This window comes from Puma concolor, chromosome F2, assembly GCF_028749965.1.
Source record: "Puma concolor isolate L17-30 chromosome F2, mPumCon1.1.hap2, whole genome shotgun sequence".
Classification (NCBI taxonomy): domain Eukaryota; kingdom Metazoa; phylum Chordata; class Mammalia; order Carnivora; family Felidae; genus Puma; species Puma concolor.
In genome coordinates, this window is record NC_141684.1 from 1,563,373 (window position 1) to 1,585,435 (window position 22,063).

The 22,063-nt window shown below is 57.8% G+C and overlaps 2 protein-coding genes across 3 annotated transcripts; one reads left to right on the forward strand and one right to left on the reverse strand.

Annotated features, from left to right (window-relative positions):
• Positions 1-3,673: 3,673 nt before the first annotated feature.
• Positions 3,674-10,979, reverse strand: LOC147571775 (lymphocyte antigen 6K-like). Of its 2 annotated transcripts, none has more exons than XM_086695499.1 (4): positions 10,906-10,979; positions 6,058-6,153; positions 5,196-5,300; positions 3,674-4,030 (listed from the first exon to the last, which is right to left on the reverse strand). In XM_086695499.1, the coding sequence occupies exons 2-4, from the start codon at positions 6,131-6,133 to the stop codon at positions 3,771-3,773; spliced, it is 441 nt and encodes a 146-aa protein (XP_086551625.1). In that variant the 5' UTR covers positions 6,134-6,153; positions 10,906-10,979; the 3' UTR covers positions 3,674-3,770. The 2 variants fall into 2 exon arrangements, with proteins under 2 accessions (XP_086551625.1, XP_086551624.1); XM_086695498.1 differs by lacking the exon at positions 10,906-10,979 and adding an exon at positions 10,700-10,788.
• A 1,734-nt stretch (positions 10,980-12,713) lies between these two features.
• LOC112859700 (glycosyl-phosphatidylinositol-anchored molecule-like protein) lies at positions 12,714-21,741 on the forward strand. Its single transcript, XM_086695495.1, has 3 exons — positions 12,714-12,804; positions 13,351-13,458; positions 21,288-21,741. The coding sequence occupies exons 1-3, from the start codon at positions 12,741-12,743 to the stop codon at positions 21,575-21,577; spliced, it is 462 nt and encodes a 153-aa protein (XP_086551621.1). The 5' UTR covers positions 12,714-12,740; the 3' UTR covers positions 21,578-21,741.
• Positions 21,742-22,063: the final 322 nt, after the last annotated feature.

Sequence of the window (22,063 nt, forward strand, 5' to 3'; positions counted from 1 at the left end):
TTTTAGATAAATTAAATTATTGAAAAACTTTTATTAAATATTGAAATCTCCTTCTATTCCAGAATTTTAAAAACATCATAATAAGTGAATGGTGATGATCTACGGCTATTACTGTTCATTCTCGAATTATAGCGATAGACATCTTTGGATAAGATTGAGCCATTCTTACATTTCTGGGGAAAACTGTACTTGCGCGGAACCTATCCTTACTTCATTCACTTGGGTTTAGCAGCTAATGGTATTTTTTGTTCACCATTTGTTGGCCTCCAGCTTTCCTGGACCAGTTTTGTCTCGTGGTCGTATCCGTTCCGTGAAGGGAATGAGCGGGTAGGCGCTATCTAAGTGCTTGGGACAGAATGACATTTGAGACAGACGGACATGCTTGTTCAAACAGCAGAGGCCTCAGAGGCCCTGTGGGTTCAGGGATGTGCCAGCAGCTCCGTGGGCATCAGGGGAGGGGGCCCCGGCCGTGTCCGCAGCGCAAGATCTGGAGTCCACACTCCCCAGCTCCTCCCGTGAGCCTCTGTGTGACCCGTGGCGTCCGGCCACCAGAGGACGGGGACTGGCAGCTTGTGGAGCTTCAGAGACTCGTTCCCCTTGGAAGAGCACTGCCTAGACTCCACGGGGACCCTCGACGTCGCCTTCGTGTGTGTTTGCAGAGCCTACGCACAGGTGCTGGATTTTCCACGCAGGCGCATCTGGGCGCGTATACATTTGCCAGCGGGACAGCGGGGGCATTGACGCACCGGCCCCCAGGCGCAGCCGCACTCAGCAGGGGGACCTGCGGGCCCAGGGGCTCTCCGCCGAGCGCGCCTCCCTGTGACCACACAGTCTGGGCCGCGGACCTCTGCACGCCCTTCACGTGAACAAGAAACGACAGCCGTCCCCCTCGCTGCAGCCACCGTGCTTCGGGGCTCCGTGTCGCCTACATCACACGCGTTCTCGGGCCCGGCGGCCCCCGCAGCAGAGCCATTTGGTGACCACCCGTCCCCTCCCCGTGATGTGAGCCGTCACCTCTTCCCCGTGCCCGTGGCCCCTTCCCCTCGTGCTCCGCCTCCGATCACGGCCAATACACGGCTCTGCGCCTGCACGGGGTCGCCACCCGCCTGGCCCTGGGCCGGTCACTTTGCTTCGCCCTCCTCCTTTATCCGGCGGGTGTCCACGGGGCATTACTCAGCCGCTCTCCCGAGACCACCCGCACTTCGCTCGGCCGAGCCCTGGCGGATTAGCTCCCACCCACGTGTCACCCGGCCACCCGCGCGCGGCCCTCCCTCCTCTGGGGGGAGGGCTCCCGGGGAAACCCACCAGCAGGCGCTTCCGGGTCTCAGCCACCACCCCGCGTGTTCCCGCCTCTTCAGGCCGCCCATCTGGGGCTCCGACGCCCTCATGTTTACCTTCTGACCCTGGCACCTGTGTTGACCCTCGACCTCTTTTTCTGAGCAACCTGTGCATCGCCTCCCTTCCGCACTTTCCCAGACGAGTATCTACCACACTGGGGACAATATATCCCCAACTCACCGTCCCCCCTCCCCCCCTCCTCCCCCTGTCCCCTCCTCTTCCTCTCCACTCCTCCCCCTCTCCCTCCTCCCCCTCCCCCCTCCCCCTCTCCCTCCTCCCCCTCCGCCCCTCCCCTCCCCCACCTCCTCCTCCCCCCACCTCCTCCTCCTCCCCCCACCTCCTCCTCCTCCTCCCCCCACCTCCTCCTCCCCCTCCCCCCACCTCCTCCTCCCCCTCCCCCCACCTCCTCCTCCCCCTCCCCCCCACCTCCTCCTCCCCCTCCCCCCACCTCCTCCTCCCCCTCCCCCCACCTCCTCCTCCCCCTCCCCCCACCTCCTCCCCCTCCCCCCACCTCCTCCCCCTCCCCCCACCCACACCTCCCCCTCCCCCACCCCCTCCCCCACCTCCTCCTCCCCCTCCCCCACCTCCTCCTCCTCCTCCCCCACCTCCTCCTCCCCTTCCTCCCCCACCTCCTCCTCCCCTTCCTCCTCCCCCACCTCCTCCTCCCCTTCCTCCAACCCCACTTCCCTCTCCTCCCCCTCCTCCAAGAGCTTCATGCCTCACCCACCAGCACCATCAGGTCAGTGAAAGCTGTCCCCATCAGCTCACCAAACCCCCGCCAGTTCCAGCGGTAGGGCTTCTCCAGACGCCCACTTCTGGGCTCCCTGCTGTCTTTTTTTTTTAAATTTTTTTTCAACGTTTTTTATTTATTTTTGGGACAGAGAGAGACAGAGCATGAACGGGGGAGGGGCAGAGAGAGAGGGAGACACAGAATCGGAAACAGGCTCCAGGCTCCGAGCCATCAGCCCAGAGCCTGACGCGGGGCTCAAACTCACGGACCGCAAGATCGTGACCTGGCTGAAGTCGGAGGCTTAACCGACTGCGCCACCCAGGCGCCCCTGGGCTCCCTGCTGTCTTACAAGGCATGTCCCTGGCCTGTCTTTGAAGACACTCCACCGTCAGGTGGCCGGCCCAGGTCCTGCGTGGGGGTGACATCCCGCCTCTCTTGCTCTTTGTGGGGAGGCGCCCACTTTTGCCTGCCCTTACAGAACAGGGGCCCCCCAGCTCCAGTCCCAGGCTGTGAGTTCGGGGAAGCTGGGGGACGCTGTTCCTGAGGACGAGCGTGATCGGCAGGACGCGAGCACACAGCCTGTGCCGGGGAAAGGGACGTGCACACGGTAGGAGGTGACAGACGCTGTTTGAAATCCTCTCCACTCCTGGCGTTGCGGGTCAACCCTCGGGGGGTCCCCCTCTGCACCGGCCCCCAGGATGCATTTAGGCCTCTGCCGTGGAGGGTTCAGACGTGACAGAGACGGGCCTCGTCCGTGCCTCAAGGATGGCCCAGAAACCATCCACGGACTGCACCATGCTGCCTCCTTCTGGGGCCACGGAGACTCTTTCTGGAAGGTTCCCAGGGTGCCGCGCCCAGCCGTGTCCCTGGGTCAGCCCTGTTAGAGCAGGTGGGGAGGGGGCGAGGAGAGGAAGGTGCAGGAGGGAGGTGTTCAGTGCAGCCCCCACAGGGAGTCAACAGGGTCAGGAGAAGAAAGCCCTTGTCTTCTGCAGACAGGGAGTGTGACCCTTGCGCCTCTTTGGCGGCTGCAGCTCAGCTGAGAAATGAAAAGAGGACCCTGCTCCCTCTCCCTGGCCGAGGCTCACGTGTTGGTCGAAGGCACGTGGGCGAACCTGTGAGCCCAGGCACCTGTGCCAGTCGCTGGGCGAAGTCCGAGTTCATCCACAGGATCCCTGATGTGGGAGGAGCTGAGGCAGAGCAGCCATGGTGCCGCCCCCGTCACAGGAGGGCCGTCCCTGGGACCACATCCCCGCACCCCGTGCCCTGCCCAGGAGCCCTTCCCTGCTGGCGTCTCCCGCCCACTGCATCCTGTCTTCCCACCGACCCTGATCCTACAAAGGCCGGGAGCCTCCGAGCGCTTCCCTTGCCGGGTGACCCTCAGGCCCCCCAGCAGTGCTGAAACCCTCGGAGACGGACAGAAGGAGAGAGCGTCGGCCACGAACAGTTAGAAGCCTTTCGTTCAGAGACGAACACTAGTACTCGAGGCCTCCCCCCCCCGCCCCCCTCCCCCAGGGCCGGACTTGCTCGAAAGGGAGCTGCGGGCTGGGCCGACTGGATTTGGTCCCCCCCACCTGTTCTCCGGCCCCTCGAGAGGCAGACCACGCGTTAACCAGCGGAAAACAGGTTTAATGCTGAGGTTCCCAGCACCTGCGGCGAGTCCGGGTCATCGGTGCCGCGCTCCCAAGGCACTGCCCGAGGCCCCTCACACAGAGGACAGAGTCAGGAAGGCGGCCAGCCAGGCCCCGCTGCTCCTCAAGCGGCTTGCTCGTCCGCCTTCTCTGAATTCCGGCTCGCGGACGTTCGGCTCCTGCGTATTGCACAAGAACCCCGAACAGCAGTGCGCATACAGGAAGGGCATAGGCTCGACGAGGACAAAGGTCTTGAGTCCCGGAGCAAACGGAGCACTTACTGGACAATACCTGGAGCACTGCTTCGAAACATAGAAGAAACGCGGAGAGATTCCTGACAGGAAGTGAAGAAGAGAAAGGCACCACGTGAACTGAGAGCAGCGCCACCAAAGCGCTTCGGGCCTGTGCCCGTCCCATCCCGACCTTCCGGTGCCCCCGCTCAGAGGCCACGGTTGAAGAGGCCCCTCGTCTACAGGGCGGTCGGGAGCCACCGCCCAGGACGGGGTCCGGCCTTTGTGTTCACGGCTGCCTCTGGGGGCGGGGGTGGCTTGCGTGCAGTGTGACCACGAGATGCTCCCCCCCCCGCCCCTCCCCGGCTGGCCTGTCCACGTACAGGGGGAGCCCGGGTCTGGGGCTCTCCGTCCGGGGATGTACAGGCTCCCAGGCCTCACCGCTCACCACCAGGTCACTCTGGACTTTGTAACCACGGGACAGGCAGGGGAGCAAGGGGCTCTTGCCCATCCTGGCCACTGCCCGGGGCTCAGCGCCGGCCTCTCCTTGGGCCGGCGCGGTCACCGCGAGCCTGCTGTACACGGCCCGGCTCCGCCCCGGCCGCGGGGTCACGCTGCTGGCTTCGCCTCATCTGTGGTTCGCGGTGACAATCGCTTTTCCCTACGAGGTGATGACGTTCACGCGGGGCTGGCGCGAGTCCCAAGCACCCCCTCGGCACCCCGCGTGTTTCCGGGAACGCGGACCCGCCGGTAGGGGCTGACACTCTGCCTCCGAGCGCCGAGCGCCGGGCGCTGCTGGGCCTCCGCACTCCCCTTCGGGGGCTTCATGCGGCCTGGAGCTCCCGGGTGACATACGCCAGACAGAGAGGTGGTCTCCACCCGTCCTAAAGCACACAACACTCCTTCCAGAACATAGCGTAAGCCCCGCCCCTCATTACAAACACCTCTTGTAACAGCACTTCTGGTGGGGCGGTTGAAATGAAGGCTTTCGTCGTTCATTTAAAATGAATACAGATAACCCTATGCTTTTCTTCCCGCACCCCAATATTCCATCGCGTCCAGTCCTGGCGCCCCACCCTCCGTCGGCACGGCTCTCACGCAAGCTGGCCTGTCACCTGCCTGTGTTCTGACGTCTCAGGACTTTCCTCCGTTTCTCTTGAACGAACGTGATTACCTTAGTTACTCCCTGTTGAGAAAACCCCACAGACCCCAACTGCTGAAAGGATTGACTCACTTTCCCGTGAACCCGGGATGCACGGAGATACTCACTCACGGCAACGGAAGTACAAAAGTGAAAATCCCTAGGACAGTTGGATGGATTTGTGCAACCGAAACTATTCTCTATCTCGCAGACGTGACACTTCAGGGTTGCAGCTGAAAGGGGAAGAAAACCAGAGTGAAACACCACCGCTCTCCAGGCCTATCGGATGAGCACCGCCCCTTCCCCCATCTCTCCCTCCTCCAGGGAGCACAAAACCACGGGTCCGAGTCCTTGTATTCTCCCCTGGGCCGCCCTCACCCTACCTCTCACACACACACACTCACCCACACACACAGGCACGCACGCGCACACACGGCACCTCAAGTTCAATGGCTCAAGAGATTTGCAATCTGCCTTCCAGGGCCCTTCCCACTCACCTTCCCCACTCCTCCCTCCCCCGCCCCAGGCCCTGCATCCCCTCCCCTGGGTGTGGCCCGCTGCCTGGTCTGCATTAGGGCAGGACTCGCTCCCCGCTCCCTGGGGACAAGCCGGTCACCCTTCTGCGGCTGGTCCAGTTCTCTGACACAGCCCTGGATGGACCTGTGAGGGCCGGGCCACGCGTGGCGCCCAGCCTGATGTCTCCCAGGAAGGCAGGGACACTGAGGGGACAGCACGGTGCTGGGGAATAAGCCAGGATTCCGGCCACTCCTGCCGGCCCTCGACAGGGGAGCCCCAAATCAAGAGGCTCCCCCATCGGGTGTCCAAATACAGAGGCTGCCCTCCTGACGCTCTCTTGCTACCTGACCCCCGTGCCTGCCACCGCCCTGGGGCCCCCGCGGGGTCCAGACACGGGTGGCCACCCCGTGTCTGCAGAGGCATCCTGGCCCGCTTCCTTCTCCCAGCCCAGGGGGTTGAGGGGCCCAGACTTACCTTGTTTTCCAGACACGGTGACGTTTGTCTCCACCCGCGGCAGGCCCGTGACCAGGAGCAGAGCAAAGAGAATCATCGTTTCCGTGGTGCCTGGCCCTGGACACGGGGAGTGAGGCCACGCGGTCAGCTCTGTGGCTCCGGGGTCAGACCCGGCCGCCTGGGAGGCCACCCCGTGGGCCCAGGGAAGGCAGGGCGCTCCCTTGAAGAGTGCGGACGGCTACTGGCCATTCCCTAGTCCTGTGACCCAGGTCAGGCCCAAGCATACACGCACACCAGATCCCAGTTCTGGCACCGTCACCCTTTGTTCCCACCCCAGCCCTCCAGGACGGTCTCCTGAACCCACCCCGCGCGGGCCCCACCCCACCCTTGACAGCAAAACATGCCAGGGGTGGCCCTCTAGGCCTTCCCAGCAGATGAGAAGTAACTGCAGCCATGGACGCTCACTGAAGGGACTGGTGTGTTTGGCTTAAACGCCCTCAGAAAGGCTCTCCGCACGACGATTATTAGGTATGTCGATCATTATACAGGCAGCTGGTCGTTTCTTTATGTGACGCGTACGCGCTTCTTTTTAAGGTTTCTCTCGGTAGCCCCATTTTGTATGTTTGTTTGAGTTTTACCTTTAGACTTACATCTCTCTCTTTTCTTGAACGTTTATTTATCTTTGATGGAGAGAGAGCGAGACAGGGCACGAGTGGGGAAGAGCAGAGAGAGAGGGAGACGCAGATTCCGAAGCAGGCTCCAGGCTCTGGGCTGTCAGCACAGAGTCTGACGTGGGGCCCGAACTCACAGACCTGAGATCGTGACCCGAGCCGAAGTCGGATGCTTAACCCACTGAGCCACCCTGGCGCCCCTATATTTACATCTCTTGAAACAACTTTCTTTCTCCAAGTTTTGTCGTGTAATATTTGCTCCCCGGGTTGTCACTTTTCAACGGCACCCTATCCTTCCCACCCATCACCCTGCTTCGCAACGGACCGCTTCCGACACAGTGAGCCCGCGCTCCTGTCCTCTCCCTTCGTGGCCCGGTTTTAGTTGCATCATTTCTGCCTCATCAGATCAGACAGAGGAGAGCAGAAGTATTCGGTCCTATAGATAAAGAACCATCATTCCCCAAAGCAAACACTGGCCACACCGAAAATCAACAACACGTCTTGCGCCCGTCAGAGCACTGAGGTCACAGAACTGGCGCTCCCAAGTCTGGCGAGCCAGGTGTGCCCCGCGAGGCAACCCTAAATATGCTCACCTGGAGCAGAAGCTGCGGGAACCATGAGCCGGTGGGAGCCCTTCACTGTGATTTTGACAGAGGGCTGGAGGCTGAGTGCCAGAGCAGGAAGAGCCGTCCCCAGGCTGGGGGGGGGGGCGGTCTCCCGAGCGCACAAGAGTCTCCATCCAGCCCCCAGCACTTCGTCTCCGAGCCCTTTCTTTCTCTGAGTGGGTAACAGCCGACAGTGCCACACAACACGCCCTCCCTCCAAGGAGCAACACGTGAGAAAGATTCGAAGCTAAAGCGGGAGACGAGAACAAGGACACTGGAGAGTGTACAACCTAAGGCGACGACAGCTACGGCAAATTGGGCACAGAGTCCAGGCCCCGGGGCCCGTAGCGTGAGTGCTCGCGCTCAGGGCCTACTTACCGCGCTTCCTCTCAACCCACAATACACGACCAACTGGCAGCCGGACACACAAGGCATGCCCGGAGCCAAGATGAACCGTCCGCAGAGGAAAAGCCAGCACGAGGATGTGACACAGGTGACGGACGAGTCACCCTCGTCAGAGAGGGGATGTGAAATGACTAGGACCAGGACACTAAGAGCGCCGGTGGAGAAGGCAGACCACACGTGAGAACAGATACGCAACGTGAGCTTAGGAAGGAAAACTCTGAGAGTCACATGGGAATGCTAGGAAGCAAAACCACGTCTTTAAAAAAAAAATTTTTTTTTTAACGTTTATTTATTTTTGAGACAGAAAGAGACAGAGCATGAACGGGGGAGGGTCAGAGAGAGGGAGACACAGAATCCGAAACAGGCTCCAGGCTCTGAGGTGTCAGCACAGGGCCCGACGCGGGGCTCGAACTCAAAAACCACGTCTTTTTTGATGAAAACGAGGAATGTGTCGGGTGGGTCACCACTGCCCTCGACACAGCCGCAGAAAGACTCCGCGAACTTGAAGACGGGTCAGTAGAACTCTCCTTGCCTGAAACGCCAAGACAAACAGCAAGAAAACAGAACAGAATGTCCAAGAACCGTGGGACGAGCTTCTTTTCGGTAACACCCAGCTCCCCGAAAGACCAAAAGGAGGAGGAGGGATGGCACGGAAGCATCCCTGAAACCATACCGGCTAAGGGCCTTCCAGCGGTCCCGACAGACATCGCTGTGGAGACTCGGGAAGCTTAGAGAACAGGACGGACACAACCCCCGAAACAAACAAATACACACACACAAAACCACCTCTACCGAGGCGTGTTCAAAGCACAGAAAATCAGAGAAAGCTTTCCGGAACCCGGAGGAAGAAACAATACACGTGATGTGCAAAGAAACAAGAGGAGGGCCTTCCGTGCACTTCACATCGAACCACCCAAGCAAAAGCGGGTAAAAAACATTTCAGGTGTCGGAAGACGACGTCTGCCAACCTAGAACCCGGTAGCGAGAGGAGCTCCCCTTCGAAGCACAGCAGACTGTAGTCTTTTAACGACCATGACACCCACCACACAGTGTGTCCACTGCTCACTTCATCTCTCTTCCAGTGTTGAGTCCACGTTAAATATAGCAATACGTTTGGAGTGGAAGTCCCATCACCTTTCAAACATCCCAGTAAATAAAAACTAAAACACACGCTAAAAAAAAAAAAAATTGCGAGGAAGCTCTCTTGACACATTTATCTGCGATTTCTGTACGTCCACACCTTTTCCGCCACATGCACTGAGCACAGAGGCTCGGTGCACATCAGCAGCGTGCAAGGCAGCTCCCGGAGGGTCAGCATCCAGCAGCCCCCTGCACAGGCCCCACCGCTCCCCTCCCCTCCTGCACCTCCCCTCCAGGCTCCTCTCCCCACCCGCTCCTCCCCTGCACCTCCCCTCCTGACTCCTCCACCCACCTAAGCCTCCCCTGCACCTCCCCTCCTGGCTCCTCTCCCTACCCGCTCCTCCCCTGCACCTCCCCTCCTGACTCCTCTACCCACCTAAGCCTCCCCTGCACCTCCCCTCCTGACTCCTCTCCCCACCCACACCTCCCCTGCACCTCCCCTCCTGACTCCTCTCCCCACCCGCTCCTCCCCTGCACCTCCCCTCCTGACTCCTCTACCCACCTAAGCCTCCCCTGCACCTCCCCTCCTGACTCCTCTCCCCACCCACACCTCCCCTGCACCTCCCCTCCTGACTCCTCTCCCCACCCACTCCTCCCCTGCCCTCCTCTCCTGACTCCTCTACCCACCTAAGCCTCCCCTGCACCTCCCCTCCTGGCTCCTCTCCCCACCCGCACCTCCCCTGCATCTGCCCTCCTGGCTCGTCTTCCCACCCACACCTCCCCTGCACAGCAGCTACCAGGCTCCCCCACAGGGCACTGCCAGCAGCAGGCAGGCCTTTCCACACACCCCTCAGCCCTCCTCTTGCAGGAAGTCATCCACCTGGAGCTCAGCGGAGTTCCCCTCGTCGAACCCCCTCCACCCCCCCATCCCCCCACCCCCGCAGGACAATGCTTGTCCTGATGTACTTGCTGACCCCGACCTCAAGAGCAGCTGGGGAAAAGTGCTGGGACACTGTCCACGCAGACGTTTCCTGCTCCTACAGGTGATGGGCAAACGTGCCCCTCCGCCACCCCCCCCCCCCCCCCCCCGGCGGCCCTGAACGCAGACCCTGGCCCTCTGCTCCAGGCTGGCCCCCCAGGCACCTGGCAGGGCCCGCTCCAGCTGCAGGGTCTGGCGGGGAGGCGGGGACATTTCCGTCCCTGGAACTGGCGGGACCCAGCCAGAGACCTTTCCAGAGCACAGAGGCACCAGCAGGGAGGCCCAGAAGGACAGGCAGGAAACGGTGGCCTTGCAGAGTAAGAAGGCTCTTCCAACCGGGACCCCGCCCTCACCGGTCCCCGCGGAAAAGATACGCGAGGGACAGCCACGCGAGGGACGAGGGACAAAACGAAGCCCGACGGGACCGGCCCCGGCGCCGGGAAGGAAGCGCACGCTCTGCGGGCGGAGGTCAGAGAAGGTTCCAGGAGGCTGAGGGTCGCAGTCAAGGACCCGCTTTCCCTTCTCCAAACTAAACACAGGACATCAAACTGGGCCCCGCACAAAGGGCCTGGAAGAAGAAAGCGCAGAAACTGCGGGGAGAAGAGGTCCAGGCGGTGCGGGCGGGGCGGGGACTCCAGGGGCCGAGGGACCCCCGGGCAGCGGCAGTGGCAGCGCCGCCGGTTGTGCCCGTGGGACTGAGGGGCGCCGGCAGGACCCCCGCCGTTGCAAGCACCCCCCACGCCAGCCCTGGGCCACGCCCCGAACCTCCTGGACCCTATGTCGCCCCCCCCCCCCCCCCGCACCCTTCACCCTACTGAGACTAGCCAGGCCTTCTGGAACCTTCCAGCACCCCCCCCCCCCCAGGCGTCCAACCTTCTGCCAATTAACTTCCACGCTGCCTGCCTGTGAGGTGAGCCCCGAACCTTCCGGAACCTCTGGCGCCGCCGGACTCTCTGAGAGTGGGGCCTTCAAGGCTCGTGGAACCTTGTGGAACCCGAGTGTGCGCGTGCGCATGCGTGGGCGCGGGGCCTGCCGGGAGTGGCGCGCGCAGCGACGGAGACCCCCTCCCTTGGGGACGCGCCAGGGCTGTGGGAAGCGCGGCTGCGGCCCGGAGAGTCTTCGTGCTCACCCTGCTGTGCCCGCCGCTTGGAGGCATCGCCGCCGTCCAGGCTTCCAGAAGGTTCTCTGCGGTCGCCGTGGGGACGCGTGGGGACGCGTGGGGACGCGTGGGGACGGAGGGCGCAGGGAGCCGGCGGGGCGGCGTTCGAAAGGGCGGTGGGGGGCGGGGGGCACCGTGGGCGCCTGTCCCGGGCCCTCAGCGGGGGGCTGCTGGGCTGCCCGGGTCCTCGCGGCGTGGGGACACGGCGGGTGAGGCGCTCCCCCAGACAGGCGTCCCCCCTCTGTCAGGTACTCCCCCAGAGAGGTGCTACCTCAGGCAGGTGTTCCCCCCCCCCCCCCCCCCCCGCAGGCAGGTGCTCCCCAGACAGGCGCCCGCTCAGGCCATTGGCTCCTCCCCCCACGGGTGGCCACTCTCCCCTTACAAGTGGCCAACCCCCTCAGACAGGAAACACCCTCCCCTCCGGCAGGTGCTCCCCCAGAAGGTGTCCCCTTCGGGCAGGTGCTCCCGCCCAGGTGTGGGGGGCTGGGGGGTGGGAAGCAGTTTTCCCTCAGGATCCCGGGCTCGCAGACTTGGGGGTGCAGATGGGTCCCCGCGGGAACGCTGGGCGGAAGCGGGCACTGCCAGGTGCCGGGGGGATCCTGGAGCATGGGCCAGGGTCAGGGCTCAGGTGTGGGGACCCCCGGGCCCTCCCCCGCCCGCGCTTCAGGGCCACCTGATTCCGCGGGAGGGGTGGGGTGCGGGGTGGGGGGCAGCGGAACGTTCTGGCGCACACTGTGGCCACTGCGCAAGTCAGGCTGCAGGCCTCCAAGGGATCAGGGTGGTCGCCGCGTGCTGCCCCGCATTTGTCCATCGCCTGTAGGAGCTGGAAACGCCTGCGTGGACAGTGTCCCAGCACTTTTCCCCAGCTGCTCTTGAGGTCGGGGTCAGCGAGTACATCAGGACAAGCATTGTTGGGGGGGGGCATGGGGACCTCAGCTGAGCTCCCAGTGGAGGCAGCCCCAGGTGACCTCGTGCAAGAGGAGGCCTGAGGGGTGTGTGGAAAGCCCTGCCTGCTGCCAGCAGTGCCCGGTGGGGGAGCCTGGGACCTGCTGGGCAGGGAGGTGCCCGTGGGGAGAGGAGCTGGAGGGGAGATGCAGGGGAGGGGTGTGTGGGGAGAAGAGCCTGGAGGGGAGGGGAGGGGAGGTGCGGGTGGGGAGAGGAGCCAGGAGGGGAGGTGCAGGGGAGGGGTGGGTGGGGAGAAGAGCCAGGAGGGGAGGTGCAGGGGAGGTGCGGGTGGGGAGAGGAGCCAGGAAGGGAGGTGAGGGGAATTGCAGGAGGGGAGATGAGCGAGGAAGGGGAGATACAGGGGAGGTGTGGGTGGGGAGAGGAGCCAGGAGGGGAGGTGCAGGGGAGGGGTGGGTGGGGAGAGGAACTGTGAGGGGGGGTGTAGGGGAGGTGCAGGGGAGGTGTGCGTGGGGAGAGGAGCCAGGAGGGGAGGTGCAGGGGAGGTGGGAGTGGGGAGAGGAGCCAGGAGGGGAGGTGCAGGGGAGGTGGGAGTGGGGAGAGGAGCCAGGAGGGGAGGTGCAGGGGAGGTGGGAGTGGGGAGAGGAGCCAGGAGGGGAGGGGAGGGGAAGTGCAGGAGGGGAGAGGAGCGAGGAAGGGGAGGTGCAGGGGAGGTTGGGGTGGGGATAGGAGCTGGGAGGGGCTGGTGGACGCTGGTGGACCCCAAAGCCTCCCTCCGGGATCCCCGCAGCCTGCTCACGTGGGTCCTGCAGACACGCATCCTGTGAGGTGGCCTCTGTGACGTGCAGGCTGCTGACGTGTGTCCCGGTCTCCTCACCTATAGGTTCAAGTTCCTGCAGGAGATGATGCTCCTCTGGGCCTTTCTCCCTGTCATCTGGTTGCCTCAGGTCATGCTGGGAGGATATTGTAAGTATCGGTTCCTCTCCCTGTCTTCCCGGCGATAAGACTGTACTGTTATCCAGGGTCAGAGAAAGGGTCTGGGTGGGATTCCGTCACCTTAGGCAGCCGGGACCCCCGATGTCAGTGCAGTTGGTGGGCACAGGGTGGGTTTGGAAGGGTCCCCGAGCTAGGTGAGGGTCGGGAGGGTGTTTCTAGCTCGGCCCTCCCTCACCTGGGAAGGGCAGCGTTGGAGAGTCCAGGGAAGTCTGGGAGGGCGCTGGCCTTTTCTGACTGCCAGGCTCTCTTGGGCACAGGGGCTGTCATCTGCGGGGCAGAGGGTCCCCTCAGCTGGCTCCCTGGCGGTGCTCGCCCGCGTCTGTCTCTGGGAACAGGAACAAGTCCCGTGTGTACCCGGTCTCTGCCCGGAAGCTACCCTGGCCAGAGCGGAGCCTGTTGAGGGCCAGGCGGTGGAGGCCTCCAGAAGTCCTTCAAGGCAGGGGGAGGGCACAGCCAAGGGTAAAGGTGGACGGTGCCCGGGGCACTGGAGCCAGATGCTGCTTACTGTTTCCTCAGGGACCTACAATCTGAAATGCTACGATTGTTGGACCATCAACAATTTTAAGTGTCCACAAATTACGTTGTGTCCAACAGACCTCAGGCGCCGTATGACCATCTCTGTTCGTAAGTACCTGTTTGTCTTCCTTGCGCGTTGTGAATTAGGCACCCCACCTGAGCACTTTCAGGGAGCTGTCTGATCTGCTCTGTCTTGGACCCAGCCCCGTGGCCCTTGGCCTGCTCTGTCCCCATCCTGAGAGCCCACCCCAGCCTCTAGGCTCAGCCCCAGGAGAGGCCGGTGTGCACCATCCTGGAGAGCCAGGCACCCCGCAAGGTGGGGCTGTCAGGGTCCACGCGCACCATGGGGTTTGCCAGACCCTAGGCCTCCGCTCCGTGTCAGTCCTCGGTGGCGGTGCTGGCGCCCCCGAGTCGCCCGGGCGGTCCCTCGTTGCCCATTTGATTCAGGCTGGTGGGGGGAGGGCTTCCAGCTAAGTAGGCCCGAAAAGCGGGCATCCTGCGGACTTCTCAGGACAAGGACTACTGCACACGGAGGGCAAGGCCAAGTGTTGGCTCAGGGCAGAGCATGACCTTTCGGAGTGCTCTTGGCTCGGGCTCAGGTGCTCTGAGAAAGGCGTCCCGCTCGCCAGAGCCCTAAGCTGAAGCACAGGGTCGGCCAGAGGCCAGTGACCATTCGATGAGTCTGGGAGGCTGCAGCCAGTTCAGGGCCTGGCAGGGAGGCAGTGGCCCCGTGTGGGGCCCTGCCGGGGGCCTGTCCTCTGGCCCCTGGCCTTCCCCAGTGTCTCTTTGCACCTTAACGTGCCATTCTGTGTTCCAAGCCCCCTGCAACACGGTCTTCTTTCTGCCTCCTCTCGGTGGTACCAGCTGGCCTAGCCTGTGGGCATCTGGGGCTTTGGAACTCAGGAAGGAGCTGGAATCTGTCCCGGGTTCCTGCAGCGGGCACCTGTTGTGTGCAGGTCTCGGCCTATCGACGTGCAACGATATGGCGGGACTGGCCCTCGTGGTTCTTGTGATGACTGAGGACGCCCTCGGCGCGGCCGTCAGGAACTGGGAACCCACAGGGCTGTGGCTCACGAGTCCTGGAGCTTCCAAGGCACACGGCCAAGTCGTGGTGGGACGGGAGATGCACGGGCTGGGAGTGTGCCTTTTCTGGGCTCAAGGGGGGCATCTGGGGTTTCCCGGGCCCGTCTTCATTGGTCAGTTTACAACACGAGGGCAGGACTCTAAAACGCGAGAAGAAGAGAAACCAGAGACCCGTGGTCAGCTCTGGAGCCCCACCAAGAGCCCTGGAACGAAGGAGCCTCGGGCGGTAGCGGTGCGGGGGTGCGGGCTCTGTATCTAGTCCAGCGGCTGGTGGTGTTTCCCCCAGAGAGCCGTCCTTGAGGTGGGTGCCTTGGCAGTCAAAGCTCCTCAGGCACTTGCACCACAGGAGGAACAGAAGCCACCTTCAGAGCTCCGCTGCTGCCCCTCTGTGAGACCCCGGTGGGTGGCGGGTTGCCGCGCTGGGAAGGCTGCTTCTGAAGGGGGCGTTGGGCTCTGTTTCCCAGCCTCTCGCCCTGTGTGGCTCTGGGCTATACTTGGCCCTGGGAGAGCCCTCGTGAGGTCTGCAGGGCTGAGGTGAAGCAGATGGTTGGTCTGGAAGGTCGTGATGGTTCTGCTGTGATGGACGCCAGGGGACCCCATCCAGCATCTCCACACTTCATCCTGCTTCACGTCCATCCCATCAGCTCCGTTGCCCACGAGCAGTTCCTAAGAAGGTAGCAGTTGCATGGCCGCTGGCCTGCACAGGCGACAGGTGTGTGGGTGAACACCTCACACATCTTCACGAGAGTCTCCTGTGCGTGGGCCGAGACGGGGGGCGGGGGCAGAGAAGCATGGCGTCCATATTTTCCTCCCAACTGGGCTTTTCCCCCCGGCCCCGCCCCGCCTCAGCATCAAATGGACCTGGTTTTGGACTGTCCCTCTCATCGCCAGCCGGCACCGATAAGCAGATAAGCCTCTAAGAGATGGTCGACATCTTTGGTCATTAGGGAAATTAAAATTGAAAACACGATTAGGTGTCTCTAATCAGAGTGACCGAAGTCAAAAACAGTGGCCACACCAAAGGCTGGCTAGGACGGTAAAGAAACCAGATTTTCGTATGTGGCCAGTGACAGTGAAAAATGGGACCACAAATTATGGGAAACACGGTCCGGTTTCTTAAAAACACAACATGCAGCTACCGTCGATCCCCGAATTGCACTTCTGGGGGTTTTCCCGGAGGAGTTGAAACTTCGCCTGTGGGAAACCATGCATGGGTGTTTGTCGTGGAGTCATTTGTAGCACCTTGATCCCTGAAGTAACCCAGACATCCTGGAGCACCTGAACGGTAAAGACACCGTGGTGAGTCCACCGTGGGCGTTACTCGGCAGTAAAGCAGGTCAGCTACTGCTCTGTTATCCTGAATGAGTGTCCTGGGAAACACGGGGAATGAGAAAGGGCCAGCTCCAGAAGTAACTGTCCATGTTTCCTCTTATAAAATGTTCTAGAAATGACCAACTTCTAGAAGCGGACCCCGGAATCGTTTTGTGGGAGTCAATGGCCGGGCATTTGGGTGTCAAAGAGGTGGGTGTGTCTATATGAGGGATGACTGTGGTGTAAGCCTGGTGTTCACCGTCACCACTTTGAGAGCCGGTGCCCTAGTCGCGCTGCCGCACTGAGGTCTGGCCACGTGGTACCGTTGGAAGTGACTGAGTCCAGGTACACGGGAGCTTTCGTATTTCCTGAAAACGTTTTGAAGATACAATTATCGGAAGTAAGACACTGAACTTCAGAAACAATTTAAGATCTAACGGATTGTTAATGACACTAATATTAAAATGGCTACAAGTAGGAACCCATGATTTCAGAACAAACAAAATTCATATGTTTTGCTTCATAGAGGCATGCTTTGAAATGAGAACATAAAAACTCTGAGAATAAAATACAGAACATGGTATACAACGTAAATACCAACCCCAAGCTCTTAAGCACACACTGTGGCAAAGCTAACGTGAACTCAAGGGCGTTGCTTGTGTGAAGAGCAGAACAGCACTGGATGGAGATGAAAGGGTGAGACAACCGGGAAGACACCAGCATCGAGGTGCACACACGCCCAATGATACAGTAGGAAGGGCCCCACTGAAAAATGGCCCCAGAGCTTAGGAAATGTAGGTAGGGGCACAGTCATTAACATACCTCTGCCAATGGCTGCCAGGTAGCTAGAGCAAGGACCCCAAATTTACCAGAGTCATACAGCTGGGGTAGACCAAGTCTTTCTCTAAAGGAGCAGAAGAAACCCCACTTAGCTTAGTAAGCCACCTAGACTCGTGGCAAGTGCCCCGCACTGCCTATGAGGGGATAGGAGAAACCATGGAGCGTGGGTAAACAGAGTGATCATTCCTATGTCCCAACAGATCTTTACCCATAGACACAGCTGATGGACTGGGGCTGCCCCGCGGGCTCTTGTTTGCCACCCTCTGCTACAGAAGGTCTGAAGGACGCTGGTTACGAAGGAGGAATACTCATGATGTGTGACAGCAGAACCATCCATGACCCAATACACGTCTTTCACAAGATCGCTAATGACGTTTGTGATACTGAGTTCATGCCAGGACCTAATGCAAGCATCTACACGTGTCAAAGGAAGCCATTTCTGCAGAGTTCCTTCTCTGTTACGGCGGACTTAAGCTAGAAATTGTGACTCCAAAGAGAACTGGGGAAACCTCCACTCCTTATAATCACACAGAGCAGTTCTGAATAACCAAAGACCCAAAGAGAAGCCACACGGAAGTTAGGAAAGAAGAAGGACTCCATGATTCTAAAGCTAGGACGTGCGGAAAATGAGTGGAGTGCAGCGAAAGCAGAGTCGAGAGTGCAAATAGACACTCTCGGCCTCTCGTAGAAGAGAGAACGTGTGCCAAGGCCCCAACTTCCGCTCAGGAAGACAGAAGAATAGGAAATCCACCCAAAGAAATGAGGTAGGGAATGTCAGGAAGACAGCAGAAATCCTTGTAATGGGAATACAAAAACCCAGGAAGAATCCCCACAAAGCCAACAGTCGATTCTTTGGAGGGATTCGTAGTATGGGTAAAATGGGGTAGGGGAGCTCAAAGGCAGAAATGTAAAATTCACACTTTCATTATCAGAAATGCAAAGGGGGGGGCATCCATCAGAGGCCACTTTTTTCTTTCCCTTGTAAAGAAAACAAGAAGCCACTATGATAGCCTTCCTGTGACACATTGGAGAATCGTGATGAAATGAATCACACCTTGAAAAACACAGTTGAATTGGCTCTGACCCACAATGAGATTCTAAAGCTGAAGTGCCCTGAATCCTTTCTGGAAAACCTAGAAATGGAAAACCTGGAGAACCTGGAAATCCTTTCTGGAAAACCAACTAGAGATAGCGTCTCTGGCAAAGTCCACTAGCTTCATAGGAGAAATCACTCTACCATACACAAACTCTTCCAGATAATAAAGAGGATTTCTCCCCAACACATTCATGACGACAGTCTGACTCTAACACAAAGCCTAGGAAGGACATTGGAAGGATGGAAACCACAGACGAACCTCTCCTGTGACTAGAGCTGCAGCGGTACTAGCCAGATCTGAACCAATAGAATCCTCCTGTGGATAAGCTATACCACACCCAACGGAATGTTGTATCCTGCATGGCATCCTGGAACAGGAAAAGAACATTAAGGCGAAAAGAATGAAATCTGAATAAAGTGTGGGAAAATGTGCCATAGGATGGCAAACGATGAGAGACAAGAGGGGCCTGGGTGTAGGTGTTTAGAACACACAGACACACACACACAGACACATACACACACTGCAGTGTGGCTTACAATTGAAACCCACTAGTTCAGTTCACCATCTTAGCAAAGAAAATGGGAAACATCACAGCCACAGGTGCTGAAAACTGATGAAATCCAGCAACCTTTCCGAATTAAACAAAAAAATTGAAATGGAAGACGAGAGGTCATTTTCTGTCCCAAGGAAAATACTGGAACACTTTTCCCTTGTGGTGAAAGTGGGGTCAGATGCGTCTTGTCACGACCTCCACTTCCATGAGGCAGAATTATGGGTGGCTCAGGAATTATTAGGTCACGGGGAGAAATGATACACACAGCGGCTGGGATAAAGGAAGCAAGCAGCTACTACTCACCAAAGATGATGAACTTTGGACATAAGCAGTGCCTTGGGCAATGGCCCGAAATACAAGGTCAGTACTCAAAAATCAAATTAAAAAACCCATGGTGTATTTATACAACAATGAACACGTGGAAAATGAAATGTGCAAAAACACACATAGCATTTGAAAACCACCACATACCTGGAAACAAACGCAAGCAGATTTCTGCAAGATTTCCATATCGAAGCTGTGAAACAGGTGAAATGGAAGGACTTAAACCAACGGGTGAGCCAGGCTTCTGGGTGGAGCAACCCAGTAGAGGTAGGACAGCTGTTCTCCTCAAGTGCATCCTCAGATTCCATGAAATCCCAGTCAGAGTCTCACCAGGTTAGTGTGTGTGTGTGTGTGTGTGTGTGTGTGTGTGTGTGTGTGTTGGGGTGGGGGTGGGGGCAAGTTATTTCAAAATATTCAAGTGTTTATGGAACTTTGGGGGCTAGGAATGTCCAAGTCAATCTCGTGGAAGAAGAGAGGAACAGAGAACTTGCACTCTTACGCAATATTCTTTCGTCTCGTCAATGCACATGGTCTAGTGTTGGTGTTGGGATTGAAAAATAGACCGACAGTAGAGAAAAGAGGTCTCAGAAAAAGCCACATGCTTTCTGACAACGTTGACCCACAAGGTTGTAGGGAAAGACACTCGTCGGCACTCACCAGTAGTGGATGCAGGAAATCTTATACACATGATTTACACAGCAGAAGCACTTTCAGATGCTTTCTAGATCTCCATGTAAATAGTAAAAGAACAAAACGTGGGCTTTATTTTTTTGGAAGGGAAATGTAGAAGAATGTATCCCTGGGATAATTAAGAATTTAAGACACCTGAACAATATAGTGCTGATCACAGATGAGGAAAAGCGGTAATGGGATTACATAAAAATTCACAGCTTCTGCCCCTGAGAGGATACTGACAAGTGTAAAGATGCCAGAGATGAAGAGAAGGCCCTTGAAAACACTGTCTGCCCCAGGGCTTATATTCCGTATATGGAATGAACTTCTTCTACGAATCACTACTTGAACAAGCAGATCATCCAATAGAAATTGGAGCCAAAGGCTTGGAGGCTGTTTACCAGAAAATGATATCCAAGTGGGTACTAAATATAAGAAAAGTCATCCAACGTGAACGTTTCTGGTGGAAATGAAACTCAGAACTATGGTATGGTAACACCAAAAGGAATGATTAAACATTCACAAACAGCTACTTGTGTGGTGGCAAGATGTTGAGGTGGACACGATCCTTTGGAGTATAAATAGGTTCACCCGCTCTGCAAAACTCTTCAGCAGCGTCTGCTAAAGCCATATGTATGCATCTTAAGGACTCAGCATTTACCACCATGTCAAGAACTCACACGTGCTCACCTCAAGACGAGGATGAGAATATTAACTGCAGCACTCTGGGGGAGGTGACAGCCAGAAACAATGCTAATGCCCATCAGCGGTCAACCATGGAATGTTCATCAGTGGAAAAGTGTACAAAGGGGAGAGTAAACCATACACAGCACTGGGCCACATCAGGGATGGGTGTCCCAAACACAAAGCAGAGAAAAGAAGCCAGACCCCAAAACAGACAGTACAGGAGTTCATATTCACAAAGTGCAAAAACAGACAAAACTAACACATAGGCTTGGAAATCCAGACATTTCTTATCTTTAGCCTTGGCTGCTTTTAGTGCCTGATGGAGGAACAGAGGCGGGAATTCGGTAGTTTTTATCCAGTTCTGTTTCTGGAGCTCGTGCGAGTTCCATGGTTATGAGCACTTCCTGAAATCCAGTCAGCTGTCGGCTGGCTTATGAGTGTGCACTCTTCCGTAGAACGTTGGACTTCCAGAAACCCTTCATGTGGCAAATAGAGACAAGCAAGTGACGGGAGCTTAGCTGGGTGTTCCTTCCTTTGACCTCAGAGCCATGAGTGGAAATGTCAGTGGTGGCAAGTTCCAGGGAGAAAGTATCGGGTAAACACTGGGGTCACAAGGGAGCAGAAGTGGTGAGTGAGCGCCGAAGAATTTAACTCAGGGACTCTCTAAGGAGGCCTCAGATGGCGCCTTGCTCACATGGCCAAGATACACATGCTTGTGCACCTTAAGGACTCAGCCTTGGTGGTTGGCCAAGGCTGTTGGGTGAGCCCACCAGTGAAGGTAATCACAGTAGTTGTGGGACCCTGCTTGCGGTGGAGCACCCTGTCCGTGCTGGGGCGCAGGTTGGCATTAAGGGTGCATCGAGGTTTATATGTTGGGCCAGGAGCTGGGAACACCTGGCCGAGGGTCCCAGGCGGGAGCTCGTCCTAGAGGGGCCACACCGAGTCTCAGAAAATCAGGTGAGGGCCACATGGACGGGGCACTCCACTTCAGGGTCTGTGTGATCCTGTGAGACATGAGCAAAACATTTCTTTGGGCTCTGTTCTCTTTCTAGAGCCCTGAGATTCTTAGGACAAATAATGAACAGGACATTTCATCTGTGCAGCCATGTGCCAAGACACCTTGATACTATTTAGAGACAGCCAGAGGCAGAGATGAGATGGGCGTGTAGACAGAAAACCATCTCCAGGAGAAGTTGTCCATGGAGGAAACAGACCCTCTGGTGGCCTTTCTTGGGCGTTCTTTATCCGTGAAAATTCTAGGCAACGTAGTCACATCTGGGGATGTATAACACTAGTTACTGGGTGAACTGTGCTTTGTTGTTTGCAAGCAGAAAACCTGAAATCAATGATTTTCATGTCTACTTTTTAAGGTTTGAACAGTCGGGAGCTACTTGTTTACAAGAACTGTACGAGCAACTGCACGTTTGTGTATCCAAGCGAAGTGCCTGATGAAGCCCCAAGAGTCTTAAGAACTAACAGCTTCTATTTCATCCGTTGTTGTGGTGCAATGACTTGCAATGAAGGAGGGCCCACTAATATGGAGAGGGAGATCACACAGGACCAGACTATTGAGGATGAGTTAGAAGGAACTGTATGCTTGGGGGTGTCAACACTTTCCCTGAGCATTGCCTGCATCCTGGTCAGCCATACACTGACATGAGAAGCCCTCTGGGAGGGTCTGATCTCTTCCCTCATTCCTCAGAGCAAGTTCACTCTCCTTTCCTCCCTTGTGAGCCAGGGATACTGACCCACAGGGCCCCAGATGGACCAGTTACCCTTTCCCAGCTTATTTCAAGAGAGAAATAAAGAACATTATTGCTTGGGTACTGCTTACCTAGAGATGTGTTTGTGGTTTTGGCATTTGATCTGTTTCTTCCTCTTTAGACATCATCTTGCAAATAGACCAAAACATCTTGTTGCTTTAGCATGCAGAGATAGAGTATTTTTTTAAGTTTATTTTTCAGAGAGAGAGAGAGAGAACATGCATGGGAATGTGAGCAGGGAGGGGCAGAGAGAGGGAGACAGAGCCCCATGCTGGGCTCAAACTCAGGAACCATGAGATCACGACCTGAGCCTAAGTCAGACGCGCAACTGCTCAACCAACTGAGCCAGGTACCCCAAGAGACTAAGTATTTTAATTAAAAGC